A 20,476-nucleotide genomic window follows, 5' to 3' on the forward strand; every position below is an offset into this window, starting at 1 on the left:
CTTTTGTTTTCAAAGCGTGCACTCTGCTCTGCGCTAGTTCAGGGCTATCCTGCAATAGCAATGACATATGATAGTCTTTTTGCTATTTTTTTTTTTTCCTTGGGAAAGGGAAACCTAATATACTGCTATTTCTTCCGTATTCCTATAGACAGTGGCATGTGCTGGTAGCTTGGTTTGCCCCTTGCTTTAAACCTCAGCCTCTGCAGGAAAAGCAAACCAGTCACTAGCGACCCATCCCACTGCGGTAGCTTCTCTGTACTTCAAGATGTGTGGATGAAATATCCCACCCTGCGGCCGCAGGTCACCTATGGCTCGAGGAAAGAGCAAGGAATGAAGTGACAAGGATCTCTGAGACCCTCTTGGGACCCCTCTTCAGGCATGTCTTTCAACTGCATCACCCCCCACTTCCCCGTGGAGTGGTTTGGAAACATTTAACGCACCTCCTTCAGCTGGATGCTGTGAGAATTGGTACTCAGGAATGTGTCCTGCATTAATCGTTACCTCTTGTCATTCACCAAGCAGGGCTCTGCAACCTTTCCTCTCCAGCTCTCGTACCTGCCTCTGACTTGTGTCACAGTGTCACCTTAATAGGTCAACTTGAAGTCTCTTAGCTTTCAGTTTGCATTTACATACCAAAATAATTTGACGTAAAGAGCACTCATGATTTTTTAACAGTTAATATTTGACTGTATGACAATACAGGCAGTTGTCTTAGACTCTGGTTATCAAATTAGTAATTCATGCAGGAGCTTTAATTCACATGGCACCAAAAAGGTCAGTTCGGAAGAGAGCAGTATGGAAGAGAGCAGCATGGAATAACTCACCTGGAAACAAGCATAACATACGAGTTAGTACAGACACCAGACAGGAAGAGGATGCACTGAGGAAAATGTCAACTTCCATTATTTCCCTTTGGTCAAAGGGCTTTTGAGAAGGAATTAGCAACTGATGGAAACAACATGAAAAAAAAAAAAAAAAGGAGTGGAGAAAACATATATTAAGTCTAAAACCTCCAGCCTATGATACTGTATGATTTAGTGACGTTAGATGGAAGGCACTGTAACAAACTCTATGGCACTTGTGAGATGGATTATGGTATGCTATAGGGTTTGGAGTAGTAAAGAGAAGAAAAGAAAAAAGAAAAAGAAGAAAAAGAAAAAGAAAAAGAAAAAGAAAAAGAAAAAGAAAAAGAAAAAGAAAAAGAGAAAAAAAGAGAAAAAGAAGAAAAAGAAAAAGAAAAAGAAAAAGAAAAAGAAAAAGAAAAAGAAAAAGAAAAAGAGAAAAAAAGAGAAAAAGAGAAAAAGAGAAAAAAAGAGAAAAAAAGAAAAAGAAAAAGAAAAAGAAAAAGAAAAAGAAAAAGAAAAAGAAAAAGAAAAAGAAAAAGAAAAAGAAAAAGAAAAAGAAAAAGAAAAAGAAAAAGAGAAAAAGAGAAAGAAAAAGAAAAAGAGAAAAAGAGAAAGAAAAAGAGAAAGAAAAAGAGAAAGAAAAAGAGAAAGAAAAAGAGAAAGAAAAAGAGAAAGAAAAAGAAAAAGAAAAAGAAAAAGAAAAAGAAAAAGAAAAAGAAAAAGAAAAAGAAAAAGAAAAAGAAAAAGAAAAAGAAAAAGAAAAAGAAAAAGAAAAAGAAAAAGAAAAAGAAAAAGAAAAAGAAAGCTATGTCTGGTATCGTTCTCTGCTAGAGCAGGAATTGCATCCCTGCATTATAGCCTGAGTTAAACGAAGAGAGAATAAACCACCAGACAGTTGAACAATTTCAAGAGAAGAGATTCTGGTGGGGAGAAAGCACTTCTGTAACCCTGCTCTCACATCGTCCCAGATCAGCCGTGATCTCCTTTTGGATATCCAGGAAACCTCGCTGTAGTCACAGCATCGAGTATTATCCAGAAATCCAAGTCCTTTTATTCCCGTGTGTGCCAAAATGCATGAAGACTTGTCTGGGCTTAGCTACAGGGATCTACAGTTTTGGGGCCTCCGGGCTGAAGTTTTTGCTTCTTAGAGTAAACAAAATAAAACAAAAAAAGCTTTTCCCTTTGAAATCTGTGTGTCCCCTAGCCAGCTGCTGAGACTTTGTGTCTCCAGTCCTCCCTCACTTCATGAACTCTCTGCAGAATCAAGATCCAGCTGAATTGTGACTGCAGTGGCAGATTAGAGCTCTCTATAATTAACAGGCACAGATATACCATAATACAGCATGACATTTAGCCACGGAGCTTTGCCACGGACCCCTGTCGCAGCATTCAGACATGAAATAGCATGCTTCCCCAGAATAGCGTCCATCAGCTCTGCACGCTGAAATAAAATACTGGCTGTAAATATTGTTTACTGCACATACTTGAGAGAAGTTGCATTCTATAGATTTCCTAGTCCAGGAGGGCAAGATTCCACCCTCCGTGTCTTTACCCAGCGTGTGCCCTGAGCAGCACAGCGAGTCTGGACCAAGCCGTTTGGCCCATGAAATGCAATGCACAGGCAGCAATCTGACCTCTCTGTTATCAATAAATACATTCCTACCTCCTCCTCCCTTGCAGGTCCCTACTTTGGCTTCGACCCTTTTCTCTTCTTGTCCTAAAGGTACCATAACGTTGAATTTATCTGGCATTTTTGCCCTACAGCTTTGAATTTGGCAGTGCAGCTGGGAGCAGTGAGCAGGGGGAAAACCAGCTGGTGCTTTGCTGCCACCAGACGCTGGCCACGAAGCCATGGTTTGCCAGTTCATCTGAGTCAATGGACTCCCATTGCCCAGCTGGTGCCCCATGAGTTTCAATAAAGTTCTGTGTAATCCCAGGGATAGACTCCTCCTGACTCTGCGAACCAAGGACTTACTCAGCTTCTCCCTTGTTGCACACATGCAAGGGACACGCTTATACAGTTGGGGTTTTGTTGAGTGGAGACTGCTTCTTTCCGAGACGTACCTGTGAGCTATTTGAAGTAATGTGGTCCTTTATACTTGGAGAGATCCTTGAACCGCTGCAGCTGATCAACAAGATATAATACTAAATTAATTTTCACAGAATCATAGAATCATAGCATACCAGATTGGAAGGGACCTCAAGGATCATCTGGTCCAACCATTCTTGGCAAAAGCACGGTCTAGACAAGACGGCCCAGCACTCTGTCCAGCTGGATCTTAAGAGTGTCCAATGATGGGGAATCCACCACTTCCCTAGGGAGATTATTCCAATGGCTGATTGTTCTCTTTGGGAAAAATTGTCCTCTTGTGTCCAATTGGAATCTCCCCAGGAGTAACTTGTACCCATTACCCCTCGTCTTTTCCATTTTATCATGGAACCCCCAAACTGAAATATTTCTAGATACCTCCTTTTTGCTAGAGAATAAACTAGAGCAACCTCTACCTTGTTCGAATAATAAAGAATTATAACGTTAATATTCACATGAGTAAAATCGACACGGCCATTCTGCAGTTATTTCTATATTTAATAAATGAGATGCAGTATTTTTAGTCTGTCTCAGGGATAAAACAATCCAAGGGAGACAGCCCCTTCCACGAAGCCATGTTTGGAGAACACTGCCTGCTAGCATCGTTCCTACCTGGAAGACAGATAGCAGGGCTGATGGTGAGTGGTACATGCTCATCATGTTCCTCTTCCCCTGCCTTCTCTGCCCAGTCCATCCTGCCCCGCCACTACAACACCGTTTTGGAAAACAGCTCATTTTCTCTAACAAAGCAGGGGAGTCAGCTCTGCTTTAATGCTGATTAAGCTCTATATACTGCTTTATAGGGAAACTACACAGCGACTGTTGCAGGCTGCTGTAACAGGGCCAAGGGTGAAAAAGCCAAGAGGAGCTCAAGCAAGAGCAAACAAAGAAACCCACCGCTCCAAGGATACAGGACCTTAACAACAACAACAGCAACCCCCGAAATTCTTCGGCAGTTAAAACACAAAAACCCAAACCTCACACGGTCCCGAGTTACATTCTTTTCCTGTAGCATAAACCCTCAGTCATGAAAACACAGAGCTCTGCATGAACACAGCCACCACCGGAGCTGAGCATCCCGTTCCCCCGCCCCACAGATGAGCATCCCTTGGGGCGCCCCCACAGCCCCCAGCACCCTGACCCAACAACCTCAGTGTCCCGGGAGATGAAAGAGGGCTCAGCTCTCAGCTTCATCCCACGTCAAAATAGCCATTGACATTTTCCTCTTCCAGCCTTTCTCCAGGAAGAGGGAAAAGCCACACAAACTAAACTTTCTTCTGTTTTAGTAACACGTGACCAAATACTTATCTTCAAAAATAGGGTAATGGATTCAAACTAGAAGAGGGTAGATTTAGATTAGATATTAGGAAGAAATTTTTCACTATGAGAGTGGTGAGAGCCTGGCCCAGGTTGCCCAGAGAAGCTGTGGCTGCCCCATCCCTGGAGGGGTTCAAGGCCAGGTTGGATGGGGCTTGGAGCAACCTGCTCTGGTGGGAGGTGTTCCTGCCCATCACAGGGGGTGGCACTGGATGAGCTTTAAGGTCCCTTCCAAGCCAAACCATTCTGTGTTTCTATGATAAATAAAAAATAAATAAATAAACTTCAGCATGCCTGCACAGCCCTAAAATTCCACTTTTTGTTCTGGTGCTGCCATTTTCTTACCCAAACTTATTGCAGTAAGCGATGACCCCCCTCTGTCCCTCGTAGTGCACAGCGAGGAGCCGTGGCACGCCACCTTGTGAATGTTACCAGACAGGAATTAATATTTTGCAAAATAATAATAATAAAAAGTTTGTGCTGTCTTCCCATTTGGTGCTCTGCTGTTGATCAACCCCTGTTTACTGTAGTGAGAATGAAATTCTGCCACATAGGAAGAAGCACCAAGGTTTTTCTGCACAACAGCCTGCTACAGAAAAATCCTGATAATGTCCAGACCAGAGTAATTTGTGCCTATGTTCTGGACATCCTCTACCCTCCCCCTGAGAACCTGAATAGCTCATTATTTTTCAGACGACCTGAATAGATCCTTGTTTCAGTGTGGTGGAAGAAACATCATTTTAAGCTTTCCTGCTAATTTCACTACTCATTCAGAGAAGCGATGATTCTCCAGCAGGATCCTGACACCAGACAGGACAGGACAGCATGGCAGGAAGGTTTCCTGTGCTAAAACCCCTTTTCATACAACAAATAATCCATTAAATATGTTTTTCTGACTTCAGACCAAACATTGAGAATAAGCACTTTGATCTGTTGCTACAGATTTCAGTGTCTCCCTGAAAACAAAAGAAAGAAAAAAAGCCACAAATTTTTACATGTCTCACAAGAGGACAGTATTCAACTCAGACTAAAAATTATGAAGTCATATATTTTTAACATTCCTGTCTAGCCCTCTGCAAACCACAAAACAATGCAACATCCATCATCATAAATGCTGGGACAGTAAATTAGGAGGACAGCATATTTTGGGGTGTTTTTAAAGAAAAATAAATATTCCTAATGGGAAATTTGAGAGAAATCATTAGACAGTACTGTGGTATACACCACGGGTGAATGAAATCAATTAGGTTTTAATCTCATATTATTTATGAAAGGAAGAGTGAAACAGAACCTCTTTGATTACAGGCATTTTCTGATTGTTAGATTCTGTTGCAAAACTTTCATTTGCATTGTGTCACAAACACAGTAAGTGAAACCTCCCAAAACTAAACCAAACAGAAGTAAAATGTTGGTTTTGTAACATCAGCTAATGGTATTAGATAGAACAGTCATCCCATAATTATATATGTTTCATGCAGTTTAACTTATGCCATTACATAATTAAATTTAGACCAATGAGCCCTCAAAGTTATATTTTTACATAATAACAAACACAAAAATTATATATGTGCTCCCAGTAGCATTACAAATTAAGTATATATTTGGCGACACTTTACAGTAAGTGGGTATTCATTACTAATTCCTCTGGTATTCATTGTAACAACATTAGTCACGAAGAACTAATGTGGGTATAATGTTTGAGCACTGGTTTATTTCTCTATAAATCGGCAGTGTAGAATACAGTGGTAATTCCCTTTTCCTGCCGTCACTGCAATGCCGTTGAAGACCACAGCGCTGTGACTGGGGGATTATTCAAAATACTCTGTGTTATTGTCATTGAGGGCAAGGCGTCCAGCAGCCCTGGCTGGGCAGTCCTCCGATATTATTTATCTGTAGAGAAGAGCGTTGTCCTTTCTTCGTTTCTACCCCAAATCATGACACATGTCCGTCTCCAGCCTCGTTCCCTGCCTCCTTCTGCAGTGACACAATTTCAGAGGACAACCCTGTTACAAAAACCTACTTCTGTCCTGAATATGCTTTTTTTTTTTTTTTAAACTCCCTGGCCACAATTATATATTACAATTCATTAAAATGATTGCCGAGGGACCTTTTTTTCAAACACCATTATCAGGTAATCCTCTGATTAGTCCAATATCAGACTGGACACCATTCCCATGGCCATCCTTTGGTCACGTTCTTTATTAACTTCCCTCACATCCCCCCAGAAGGGGATACAAAGCGCTCGCTTACTTTAGAGAACAAAAAGTTCTAAAAAGCAACAGAAACATGAAATAAAAATGGAAATCTCCCCATTCTTCAAGCAGAGCTTCAGAGCTGCACGAGCACATTAGATGGTGTATTAACAGATACTGTAAAAGATAAAAGTATTTAAAACACAAAATGTAAAAATACATCACTGTGACCAATTTCAACATAAAAAATCAAAAATCTCTGCAATTAGGGGCTCTTTTACATATTCCTATCTATGCAACACAAACCTCAAGCACTTCATTGCACTTTTCCTATTTACTAATTTTATATAATTGTTGTGTACCGTGAGCACATTTGTGCAGTTTTTTCTCCCCCTTTTTTTTTGTTAATCACTCTGCAGCTGGTAGGAAGATGATACACCTCATTATCTTATTCTGTGGGTCATCTAAAATGGATATTAAGTCATTCTGCCTCCTACAGCTTTGGTACGGAGCCAAGGAGAACTAGGAAAAGTAAGATGCCTGACTTAAAAAAGGGGATGCTTTTTATTTCCAACATAGAAATGTGTTCTCGTATGACACACTTCTTTCAACAGTTTTGTCGTAGCTAAACGGACATTGCAAGAGAGAAAATCCTGACCTCCCAAAACACCTCCAGTGGTTCAGCTGGGAGACAAGTTTTGCTTCCAGATCCTGGCACGTCGGTATGCCATTATCATTGGGTACACCAGCCTAGAATCAATGAGCAACACAAAATCTCTGAATAAGGATTTTGGGCAAGGATTTTGGTGATTGTGATATCAGTAGATGCATATTTAAATCAAAGCTTTCATACATACACTGAGCTTCTCTACATACAATACATTTGAAAGATTTTCAGTATCTTCTTTCATCCTAATCCGTTTTTATGCCCAGGTGTCTTTGCATTTTAGTTTGTGTCACTGCTTCCTAATAATCTTTTACTCAGAAGACTGCAGATTGGGAATGGTCTCAGCTGGGGTTGGGACTTCTCAGTCCTCCCACTGCCTGGTGCTGACCTGTGGCCACGACGGCGGGGGAGCACAGTGAGGGCATCTCACAGGCATCCACTCGGCCGTCACCCAGCTCAGCACAAAGCACACCAAGTAATAAACTACACAGGCTTAAGTCATAGTGGCTTGATGAAATATGACCCTGTGGGACAACCCCACATACTGATCTGCTCCATCAGTGAACAAGTGGCCAGTCAATGCTCCTGCAAAGATAATTACCCACCCATCAAAGCACACAGGCATTTTTGTCCCTGGAGTGAAAGGGGCAACCATCTCTGTGGATGAGGCAAGCAGGGGTATTTTTAGCCATGGAGCTCTTGCTGCGATGGCTGTATCAGGGAACGGTTTCCTCTGGAGAGAGCTGCCAGAAACTTTATCCCTGCTTTTCTGTGTTGTTTTCCTTGTAAATCAGCTCTCTCACAGAAAACATTACACTAACATGACCAATCCCAGATACTCAACAACAAAACTCCTAAAAAGTCTTACCCAGACAGTCTCCTCATCTATCTGACCAGCTGAGTAAACGCGAAGAAGTAACTAATGACTTGCATACACATACACAGGAAAATATTTGGGTTTAAAATAAATCCCCAGAATACTGTAACCCTCCGTGCTTTAGGTTGCAATGACTTGCAACCCTTAATGAGGTATTTCTGTCAGATGAAATTAATGATGCCAGCAAGCAAACAAACGCCATGTCTTGCACACCTCAGACACTCTGCGTTCCCCGTGTGGGCTCCATTTTGAGTAATGCAAAATGTCAACCCTTTTGAGAGGTTTTCTGTTTCAGAAGGAGAATGCCAAGTCAATGTGTTGGCAAGTCTATGCAGGCTCTGTGCCTTAATGCCCCAAAATCATCTAAATACCTCACCCTAACCAACATTAACATTCATTATTAAATACCATTCTGCTGGCGTGTACAAATCAGCAGCGTTAAAAGAGATGACCCAACAAGGGAGACGGGGAACAAACGGTAGTGCCTGTTACCAGAGATGTTAATCCTTGTAGAGTTGTACCAGCAGGAAAATAGGTCCCTCCTGAAGACACAGGGCACGGGCCAACAGCCAGAGAACCTGAACTCAAACAGCATCCAACAAGAAGGAAAATTCCAGTCTTTGACAAGAGTGGGTGATCTCCAATTTAGGCTGGAGAATTTTCCATGTTGAGTTCTATGCGATGGCAAATGTACTCTTTACTTTGAAACGCCTGCAAGTCCAAAGTGAAATTATGCCAATTTTTTTTCCTAACTCTAAACTTCATTAAGTTGATGCCTGCTCTTATAGGGCTAAGGCTGCGAGGCTCATGTTTTTCTGAAGTAACATTTTCCCGTGCAGTCTATTTTCTATCACAATGACTGGATTGTAGAGCTGAAATGAATGTCAGAATTGTTTGCTGGGTACATTACCAGATACCTTCTTTTCTGAGGCCCAGAAAGAGAAATTAGGTTTGCAACAGAGATCATTTTTGGTCTTCTGAAGCAAAGGTTTCATATCATATATTCTCAGACAGTGCTTTGCATTGTGCATTTTGTCACCAGGTATACTCCCAAGGTTATTTATACAAGAGAATTTCCACTCCAAATTGCCACAAATTTGTCCTGCAGATTTTGAAAATTACAGTTAGAGAAAATAAAAACAGTTGGAAATAACCCTTCTACAAACCCAAACAATTTTGTGAATAGCTCACCGGCTTTAAGTCTGTGAGAAGGTGGAGTTGCTCATGAGCCAGGGGAGGTGAGGATGCAGCAGGCTGGTGCGGTACCCTGTCTCCGAGGATGGTCAGTAGAAATGAGAGGAGACCAGGCCAGTTGAGAAGTGTCCTGCCCGGGTCAGCATGCCGATGGGGTGCCAAGGGGCAGAAACCACGCTGAGCCATGTCACACCAACCCTGTGCCATTCATCCCAGTTGCTCATGTGGGATTTCCTTACAAGAACCTGGGTGCTGTGACTTCCAAGGAGGATCAGCTTCTCTGTTTGATATTCCCAGCGTCTGGGAATGCATATGTATTTAGATTCACTTACATATGCATATAAAATTGTATGAACATGGAGGAGGGATATATTATGACAGTTAGATTAAGCCATATCCCTTTAGTTCCTGGGCATCCTGCAGGACCGAACTCTGATTTCCATGTAAAACACTCTTTTCATGTAAAATACTCTTTCACTCCCAACAAGGAAGATTCTGGCTCTTTCACTCTGCCAGAGAAGTGGGAAAAGTTTTGGGTCTCTCTTCTCCTGGTGGCACTAGGTGTCAGTGCCAGACCAGGGGCCATCCCTTACCCAGGCTGTGAGTATCTTGCTGTGTGCTCCTCTGCAGTCCATCCAGATGCCCATGGACATCAAATACCAAATGTCTTGTCTCCGTACTAAAACATCTTGCTGTGGCTCTAGGGTAAGACTACAAGCAGGCTTAAATGTATACAGTGAAGCAGGATAAGGGTCTATAGTATTCCTCTATGGATGTGTGCAGGAAATAATTCTCCTGAAGGGTGCAAACTTGATGAACCAAAGCTGCATTTCTCTGAAGTCAAGAAACTAGAGACTAAGGAACCAAGGGGGAAAAATGCGAGGTTCCTACTGAAATCAAAGGGGATTTTGGCAGTAGGAAATGGCTCTAGTTGTTATAGCAGATTATAACTGGATGAAAGGTTGAAAGATAATCCTTCAGATTCAGTCTGGGAGACCATGTGTGAGGGTGTGTTTATGGCTATAATTTATCACTCTGTGGTGGAGACCCAGAAGTCCACCAGAGAGAAAGGCCCTCCTGCTTGAGGCAGGCCACATGTTTTTCCTGGAAAGCAGCAAGAGGGATCAATAAACCCACAGGAGAGCAGATCTATTAGGCAGCTGAGCTGCGTAGCTTGGAGGATGCTTCTTCTCGCAATGCCTTTTACAAGTTCTACTTGGAGCCATGTGTGGTCTAGCCCTGATGTTGGTTCCCAGTACAGCACTGTTTGCTTGGTGAAAAAGACTTTTTTGGGGGGAAGAATCAGGCAGTTCCTTCTACATAGCGAGCACTACCTTACCTTACATGCCCTCTCAAAATGTATTGAACTAATTGATGTGTTTTTAAAAATACCTATCTGGAATCCAATATATTTGTTCAATAACTCTCTATCTTCTCTGTGTGCAAAAATTAACATCATTAATCCTATTTTGCAAACTGGGAAGCTGAAACACACAAAGAGGCAAAGTAATCTAATGGAGACAGTCAGAGCACAAAATATAACTAGGTTCCTTGTGTCCAGTCAGGGTCACACAGCTGGAGGCTGTCTCAGTGGCCAAAGCCCTGCTCACAAACATCCCTCTTCCAAAAAAACTGACCTTACATCTCAGGCTAGATTAGAAAAATAAAGCCTATATATCAAAGGCCAAATTCCAGCCCCATTCAAACACTCTCAATTGAGTGTTCGTGCAACAGAGGTTAACACTCACAATGATTTTATGGGTAATATTTTTTTTACCATCGGATTTGTGGCATACAAAGGCATGGCTTCTCAGTTTCAATAATTGTGTTATATTTAACAGTACCAAATAAAAACATAGCAGTTGGATCAATATTATATTCATCTTTTATTCCATAAATAAACTCCATTGGTTTGTAAGCTGGTTGTTTTTACTTCCAAAATGTACAAATAAAGATTTAAATATTTTTGGAGGAAACATTACAGATGGTTTTAGTTCTGCAGTTTTGATGCAAACTTACTTCTTGGCACCACTTCTTAATATGCCATTTCTATAAATACTTAATGCTCACAGAAGTGGAGTAAAATATATGTTACAATGAAAAACACGAAAAACAGTGTTATAATCAATTTTTGAAATATTGCTCTTTAAAAGGTAAGTTTGCTATGTAGATTCACTATATAAACAAAAATAGAGTTCTTCAGAGAGCTAAAATATTGGTCCCTTTTGGTATGTTAAGTATTAATGTGAAACTGCTGCTGCTATGATTATGTGGTAATGCTATTTCAGCTAGTTTCTAAACATAACAAATAATCATATTCATTTTTCTTTACTTCAAGTATTTAACTCACAGGAAATCAATTAATAGAATACTTCAGAGAAATAAGTTTTCCAGATCTTATAAACCCAGTTCTATTGCTACAGAGATGTATACTTTTTAAAAGACTAAGATAAATAATAGCACTGTAATTCATTATTTGCATTAAAAATTCTTAAAATTATTTCCTCTGGGTAAACTGACCAAAAGGTGATGCTCTGAAACAGCTGCGTTCCCTTTTAGACTGTTTTTGATTACTTGAAAGTTGCCCTAAAATTTCAGTTGAACTATAAACAATCTTTCTTTATATAAAGAGCCAAAGATCAGAAAAATACCTCCAAGTAATTGAGATAAGAGTAAATTTTATGGCTTATATAGCAGTCAAAGGCATTCAAGATCCAATTAGGATGATGTGCAAGAGAATCCCTCATCACTCTGTGTTTCTTTGAAGGAGCTGGTCCAGTAATTGCTGGGGAAAACAAACAAACAAACAAAACAAAACAGCCTTAAGATATCGTTAAAATACATGAGGTGGATAGAACTGCAGAAATCTTCAGTGACACTGCAGGTGAGATGGCAACAGCATTCTCAGACTTCAAATCTACTGGCTACATTGCTCAAAAAAAACCCCCAAAACACTGAAAGCTTTTCCATCTTGGACAGGAAGGGTATCATTAGATGAAGGAACAGAGCACTTAAACAAGGAAAAACTGGTACTTGAGTGTATCATGGAGCTGGTTTAAAGTTGAAATTGAAGTTGAAAAGAAGTACCTAACCCCAAGGACAAGATTTAAAAAAACATCCTTTCCTCTCAGGGTTTGCCCATGAGGTAGATGCTGCCTCTATGGACCCCATTCACAGGTAAAGAAAGGTTACAAAGTTACGCTTTGCATTCACAATAAATCCTTACCTTTTTAAAGATCTCAACACGCAGTCTGTTACTTTGGATGATGATGCGTTTCTGTTTCTCTTCTTGTTTCTTTTTTACTTCTGGTAAATTGTCATAAATCCTGGAATGAATTTAGAGAGTTAACTTCACACGTCATCCCTGGGACTCACAAATAGTTTGGGTTTCCTATAGGAAATGTTTGCCTTCAATGCAATACTTTTCATTAATGGGCATCTCCAAGTGCTTGAATTAGACTTATGGCATGGAAATTAGAAGTTATTAACACTAACATTTTTATAAAATCTGACTTGTTGAAAAACACTTATAATTTTGGACTAAAAAGTGAAGAAAAAGATGGGATCAAGTTATCCCAATGCAGCAGCGTAATTCTGGAGTAGCTTCTAATGAGCCCAGTGGAGCTGGGTTCGATTTATAGCAACATATTTCAAACCAGAATCTGGCCTGTACACTTTTTTTTTTTTAATATTTATGTCGTAAAATTAATACCAAGCAATTATTTTCAAATATTTTTCTAAAATGTAAGAAAACCATCATTATAAGACTGGAGGCTGTTAACATTTTTTCACTGTCATTAGGAGCTCTTTTTACCAAGGAGAACATAATCTGTCCATTTTAAAAATAAGACAAGTTGCCCTCAAAAAGGCGACTTCTGGTCTGATTCTTTTTTCCAGCGAAATCAGTGATAAAATTTCCAGGGGTTTGAAAAGAAAGTTGGACCTTCCTTTGCAGCAGTCCTGTTCTTTGCATGCATGCAATGCCTGTTAGTTCTGATTTTTCTTCCTCCTATTTTTGCAATACTGAGTTCTTGAAGCAGCTCTTGCCCTCAGGAGATTGTATTTTGGAGGAGAAAAATGGGACACATCTTGAACACTCTTAAAAATGGTGTGAATTCTGCACAGTAGCCACTTTCCTTGCTGTAAATGATGGCGTGAAATGCAATGCAGCTAAAGGTCAGACACCCCATTTCTAAGAGTTTGCTGTAATTCCCACACTACACGCCATAATCAGAATGAAAAAAAACCCAAAGTGACTCTACTGCTTACATTTTTGAAGGTCCAGCATGAGGTACCTCTCAGGGACTTTGTTTTCACCCAATGGTACCCCGTGCCATCTGAAACTGCTGGACAAAGGATGCTGAAAGGGCAGAGCTGCACCAAATACATCAAACTGATACAGTGGAAGAAAAACATGAGCGTTGCACAAAAGTGTGGTGAGCAGCGTGACAGACCAACCCTCCAGCTAATGGAGATGACACGGAAGTACACTGCCTTAGGCGTGAGATGGCAGTGATTCGCAGTGAACTCTAAAGTGAAGCGATTTGTACCTTTTTGATCTCATATGCATCTCCTTCTCCGGAATGAATCTTTCCTTTGGTTTGAAGAGGTTATCTAGTGGGGGGAAAATAAAATTAATATTGGAGGAATCTGCATTTACTGAAATTTTAAATGTTTCATTCCATGTAGTCATGATACGATACTTCTGATTAAATTTTTGATGACTTAAGGCCAGATCCAACTCTCTGTAGGTCAATGAAAGGACATTTAACAACTTCATCTGGAGCCGAATTAGTTCCCGAAGCCACCCTGCAGAAAGGGAAGGATGGAGAAGACCCATAGCAACCAGCTTCATTGCAGAGTTCATTTATTTTAAATGCATATGACTTCTGTCATTCTCACATACAGCTGTGTACACCTTTTATTCAGATTAAGAACCAGGGCAGATTACTATTGTATCAAGCCACCTATTTTCCCCATATGCAGGCAATTGCACCCACACACACTGGCCACATCTTCAGTTGATGTGTGTTGGGAACTTGGCCTGGTATGATCATTTCTGATTCAATTTACACCTGTTTTGCAGGGCTGTGAATAATTATGTCGAGCGTTAGGAGGAGGAAAATTGTATTACTCTTTCCTGATCAAATATGAAGATATCTGTGATACTTCCAATCAGCATTTCCCTGGATAGGGGAAAATAATTACCAATCTTAGCAGTTGGTGAGTCTCAGGAATAGGTAATTTTAACACCATCCTTGCAAAAATAGTTTCTGAATGGGAAGGGATATCAGTGGGAACCCAGTAAATATGTAGACTATACATGTGTAAGTCATCAAGGACCAGAACTGGTCCTTGATGACGGAGACTGTGTCTACCACACTTATCAGTGAGAGGAGGGAGAAGAGGACTGCTGCCTGCACAGCTGCATTACTTATATTTACACCAGGATGATGCAAGAAAAAATGGGGTCCCGCTCTTTCCAGCAGGACCATCCAGAGGGGGGAAAGAACAACCCCGAGGAGCACAAGCTGCCACCCTGCTGTATGCAAGCAACGTGGATGGTTATAGCCTGAGCTTCTCAGACCAGGTGTAGGAAAAAAATGGTTTTACATTGCAGTCTCTCAACACAAGGACAATCAGAGCATTGCCTATGCCCAGCCAGGTCCAAGTGGTTTCCCCAGGGCACTGAGGACAGGGGTACGATGCCCTGTGTAGTCATAGCAATCTGAACATCAAAGGTATTTGCCAGTATCTTTACAGAATGTATGTATGAGATAAATATATGTGCAAACTTTTTAGCACTTCCATTTTCCAAGGAAGTTTGGAAGACATATATCACAGCGGGCACCACACTGGCCTCTTTCTGCCATCTCACCGAAAAGACAAAATACACTGATCAAGGCAGAGAAGTAAATACAGAGTACAGAATTCGTTCCAGAACTGCCCAGTGCAGACACTGGCCCTGAACAGATACAGCAAGCACTACCCTTTCCCCACCAGTTCTCCTTCCCTGCTGTTTAGGACACCAAATGTTTCAGGGTTTTTTTTATGCAAGATGTCTTAGCAACCAAAGAGCCTGCGCAGCTTATGGGGCCATACCCACAGGCAAAGTCGTCCTCAGATTATTGTGTTTCTCAGGAAAACACTACATGTCCTTTAAGATCACTGTTGTATATCAATGTAAAAATAAAAGGGACATTTGCAACAGTTCCTATTATGAACTGGTAGGGTTTTCAAAACACTAACTGAGAGAGGAGGGGAGGCTGAGAAGCCTCCTCTGCCCGAGGACTAACTTTTCTCTACTCAGCGGTTTTCTAACACTTAATCATGCGTATTAAATCTCCAGTACACACAAGCAACATACTCAATTTGCCAGGAAAATATGAATTGCTTTTTATTTATTAGTGTTTTTATGTTCATTTATATATTCATTAACTTAAAAGGAATGAACACTTGGATGCTATTGCTGTCCAAATAACCCTGAAACTTGAGGGAGCAGATTGCCTGTGACCTGGACGGTCCTGGAGAAGGATTAAGGTCTGGAATCATTGATTTTCTGGAATCGGTGTGGATCCCAGCACACTTCAGAGCAGCCTCAGCATAGTCCCTTGCTGCTGGAGGTTGCACACCTCCTTCTGACAGCTCAGGGTTGCAGGATGCATCCTTTCCCATGAGGCACGTCCTCTGTCCCAGAGAATGGCATGGGATCAGGCTGAAATTGTATAAAGTCATCACTATGGGTTCTCTACAGCTCTAAAACAAAAATTGGAGGTGTTTCATGCTGCACAGCAACTTCAGACATCTTTTTTGGCTGTGTGGCAATATGGTCCTCACTATGAGATCCCTGGTGTGACAGCTAGTTCCCTTGTGTGTTCCGAGGTCCTTGCGCACAGAAGAGCAGCTGAGGGCAATGGGAATCACCCCCCAAGCAGAAACCTGCACTACCTGCACCATGTCCTCCTGCAGCAGGTCAAGGCAGACCTCTCCCAGGATGCGACACTATCAGACAGCACAAAGCCTGGGTTTTATATGATTTCCTATGCACTGCAAGAGACATCTGCTCAAATTTATGATATTTTTATTCCAGAAATTCTCAGACGTAGGATTTCTAGAACAAAACTTATTGTTTTAGAGTTTCCCCTCTCTGCATTTTTCCTAAATAAAAGCTGTTAACGACACATTAACATTTCCAGACCTCTGTGCGTAGCCACCATGCAAGGGACGAAAAACCCAGCCAGGGATCTGCAGGCCAGCGACCTGTCTTGTAAACAGCACGACAAGTTAATTTGTATTTTTGTTATGAGTCACTAAGACAGGCTGGCCTCTGTGTTCGAGTGTTGGGAAGCACCACAGAGGCCGAGAGCTGTGGGGCTGCCGGAGCGTATGGCAACTCCTCCAGAACAATCCTCTCCTGATGGTCTTGTAGGGCAGCAGCCCCATCACTGCCCATGATTCTGCCTAGAACTATGTATGTGGCTGTTCCGGTGGCTTTGAAGGGAAGGATTAAAAAGAGACTCTGGGGAAAATCCTCCAAGAAAAAAATAAATCTACCTTGGTTACAAAAATACCCTTTGTGAAGCAGCTCAGAGTCAAAAAGTTAACACTTAGGAGTAAACATTCACGTAGTGTCTCTCAGCTCGCTCTCAGGACACTGTATAAGAAAAAAAAAATTACATGCAAGCAATCGAGCAGAAATAAGACTAATCCTTGATGGATTTTAGGACTAGAATTTAAAAATTATCTGAACAGTAAATATAAATTAGTGTAACTGAGAAAATAAAAATCATATGTGCATTTAAATATTTGTTAATATTCAACACCAAGAAGAAAACATATTTCAAAGTGGAAGCACACATTCAGAACTATAATAACCTGCCAAACACATCATGAAGACCTGAATTAACATTCTTTCCTACCAAGCGAAGATCAAAGTGAAGCATAAGGTGGACAATTCCCCAGGCTGATAGTCCTCTAAATTGCATTTTATCAAAGTTCCTTATCAAGTTTCATAGCCTTGTATTACTTTTGCAGAAAACTATTCTGAAGGGTAGAAAAGAAGGGATTTCAAAGCAGACATTCAGCATTTCCAGTGATGCACGGCAGTTAAAAATCTTACAGACAGATCATAGAATCATAGAACGGTTAGAGTTGGAAGGGACCTTAAAGATCATTGAGTTCCAACCCCCCTGCCCTGGGCAGGGACACCTTCACTAGAGCAGGTTTCTCAAAGCCCCATCCAGCCTGGCCTTGAACACCTCCAGGGATAGGGTGTCCACAACAAGATGGGCATGAAACATTTAATTGGTGTTTTATTCAAACCTTGTGAAACTACCGAACTTCTGGTATTTACACCAACACTGTGTGCAACCATCTGACGTCTCCGTAGTGGGAGAAAGAAGCCACTTCAGCAAGTTGTAAATGAAAGTAAATGGGTCATCACTGTAATATATTTTAACTACTGCTGAACTGCACCTCAGACAGGATGAGTAACTTCCTGAGCAGGGAAGTTAGTAAATGTTTAGACAGAGAACAGATAAAATGATTGTGTTGGAACTGTCCCCTGACTTCCTATTTACCACTAAATCACTGAGACACTTAAAAAAGAAAAAGAGTGGCAAAAGTTATCAAAGGCTAAACTCTGCCCATCAGAATATACATACATTTTCCTCCTAACAGGAATGCAAATTCTCAAAGTTTGTTAGGAGCTAAAACATGCCTTTGAGGATGTGCTGCCAGCCCCTGAAAAGCAAAGCACTGATAGTGGTGGTTCTTTAATTAAACTGCTTTTTTACCGAACTGAAAAAATAACTCACCAAAAGCCCCTTCACCCAGAGAACTCCTAAGACAGAAAAGAGTTTTTTTAGACACTGCTTTTTTAAATCAACAGTCTCCTAAAAAATAAATTAGCCTTGAATCTGAGATAAATGTCAAGGTGGCATTCAGCTTAGCAGGCCCATAGTGCTTGACTGGGAATTCATCCAGAGAATATGAACTACTGCCTACACCCAAGGGTGCTGCCCAAAGCTTTGCACATTGTATGTCAATGACTTCATGTAGCAAATTATTTTAGCTGCGGTCAACAGATGAGGTTTTGGTATTATTTATAAAAAACTGCAATAACCCACTAGTTAAAGGTTTGGTGGTAAGACTGCCTGGACTTTCTGCTCATCTCAGAGACACGCTGAAGCTCAAAAGTGGTTCTTCACCCAAGAGGACCCACCGGAAGGTGGTTCAAAGGTGGGCTTTCCAGCTCTTCAGGTCTGTCCTACACTGTGGTTATTGAGACTTCTCATCCTCCTTAATATTTCAGTCTTGAAAATGGAAAACATAACTAGTATCTCTAAAAAAAGCTGTAAAGTTCACAGGTTTATGAAAACTTTTTCATACTACATTAATTTTGGACGTGGTGCAGGAGATTTCAGACCCCTCTGTCCAGATGATACTTGAACATTCACGGATTTCATCCAGAAAATTTAATTAGCTACTCACCTGGCCTTCCAAACTTCCAAAATCATTCTTGTTTGATTACAGCATGTAGTCTTGAAAAGAATAAAAATTCTTTCAAAAAAAAGCAATTAATGAGGAAGGTACAGCAGATCTTGGTAAATTAATCAAAAGATTAATTTAATCTTTGGTAAAATTTGCACCAGCTTCTTAATCCTGGCTTCTTTAGTTGCAGTTTCTAATCAGGGGTGAAATCAGACCTTTTACTCCTGGATTTAAAAGTTCATCATCAAAAGCTCAGTTTTCTATTTGGCTGCTTTAAGACTCCAGTGAAATTATTTCCCAGCAAATTGACCGAGCTTTGTGAGTCACCCGTTATAAAGCACATTGTTTCAGTGCTGTCGTCACCCACACAAAACTCTTCGCATTTGAAGATTTTCCAATTTATTGCCACCTTCCTTGCAGAGAGGTTGGCTATCTCCCCTCTTGGCAAGGATGAGGGCACAGAGGGGACATACTGGTCACCCCACTCACTGCATCACCTCCTCCCCTGTTGTCATAGTGAGTTCAAGCATCGGGCTCCAGAGGGACCTTGTCACCCACTGCCAGTGACCTGCAATGTGCCGCTGTGCTCAGCTGACTCATAGGCACCGCTCCACTCAATGTGATGAAGAATACTACCATAAGAATAGGTTATTCCTCATCCTAATTCAATTACCTGACTGCAGGTTGGTCTTTATTCAGAGCTGTCAGCTTTAACCAAGAGGACAAGCGCCAACAGGACTGGTGGCGCTACTGCTAGCTATGAGTTTTGACAGGGAAAAGGAACCTGAGAAAGAGCACAACTAAAGTCACACATGAACAGAGACAGGTTGATGGTTGCAAAGATCTCATCAGCCACCAACAGCACCTGAAGACCACAAGGATGCACGTTAGTGGCTGCAGGATTTTCCGGCTGCACACTTATTCCAAATTCCCCTATTGCCATCTTCTTCTCTTTCTACAGACCAAATAAAAACCTCCCTGGCGTAGAGCTTCTCAAGAACCCTTGAAAACCCAAACAAACAGTCATCCTTAGCCTCCAGGCTTTTGCAGTTACAATAAAGCATTTTGGAAAGGTTTAGAAGCACAGCTGAGGAGGTATAAACTTCCTTCCAAAATATTAGTAAAGATAAAGAATTTGGATGCAAATCCAGAGATGCACAGCAGGTACCGTGGTAGGGGTTGAATAGTAACGTTCAACTTGTATTGCCATTTCCAGTGAACCACCACCCTCTCAAAGGAGAGGAAAATGCAAGGTATGAAAAAACCATGTGTGCCTGAGAAATTTTTTTAAACCTCTGAAAGTGCTTGTGTACACTAAGATCACAAGGCTGTTCATTATGCAGATTTAAAGGCCTATAAACAGCTGGTAGTCCTGTCACTGAAGTAATTACATTACGGTTTTCGAGATTTAAATCCAGTTATTTGAACATTGTTTCTATTCAGTTCATCACAGTGGGATCTCTAATTTGTTCGACATAGTCAACAGCAGAGTAGTCTATCTTGGACTAATTAGCACTCTCAAAATTTAGCAGTACACATTACACAGCACAAAGGCTAGCATGAGAGTTGCAGGTTCTCTGCCTTCAAAGTGCTCTTGTGACGATAAAATCTTCTGCAGGATAAACATTTTCATTTTTCTAAGATTACTTTCAGCATTTCGTAAAATCCTGCTCATGAGTTACAATTAAAAATGGTAAACAACTTTGGGTTTTTGAGGATGAGAAGGTAAACGGAAACTGCACAGATGTTGGTATTTATATGGAAATGATGTGAAATGCCAATTATTTCCTTCTCCTACAAGAA

At 41.0% G+C, this 20,476-nt stretch overlaps 1 protein-coding gene across 1 annotated transcript in view; it reads right to left on the reverse strand.

Moving 5' to 3' along the window:
• Nucleotides 1–11,056: 11,056 nt before the first annotated feature.
• Nucleotides 11,057–20,476, reverse strand: part of C15H10orf90 (chromosome 15 C10orf90 homolog) — a 68,441-nt gene continuing 59,021 nt past the window's right edge. The window contains 3 exon segments of the mRNA XM_074159095.1: nucleotides 11,057–11,966; nucleotides 12,408–12,507; nucleotides 13,732–13,795. Coding sequence (XP_074015196.1) covers nucleotides 11,928–11,966; nucleotides 12,408–12,507; nucleotides 13,732–13,795 — 203 coding nt within the window. The 3' untranslated portion in view covers nucleotides 11,057–11,927.

This window comes from Numenius arquata, chromosome 15 (assembly GCF_964106895.1).
Source record: "Numenius arquata chromosome 15, bNumArq3.hap1.1, whole genome shotgun sequence".
Taxonomy (NCBI): Eukaryota; Metazoa; Chordata; class Aves; order Charadriiformes; family Scolopacidae; genus Numenius; species Numenius arquata.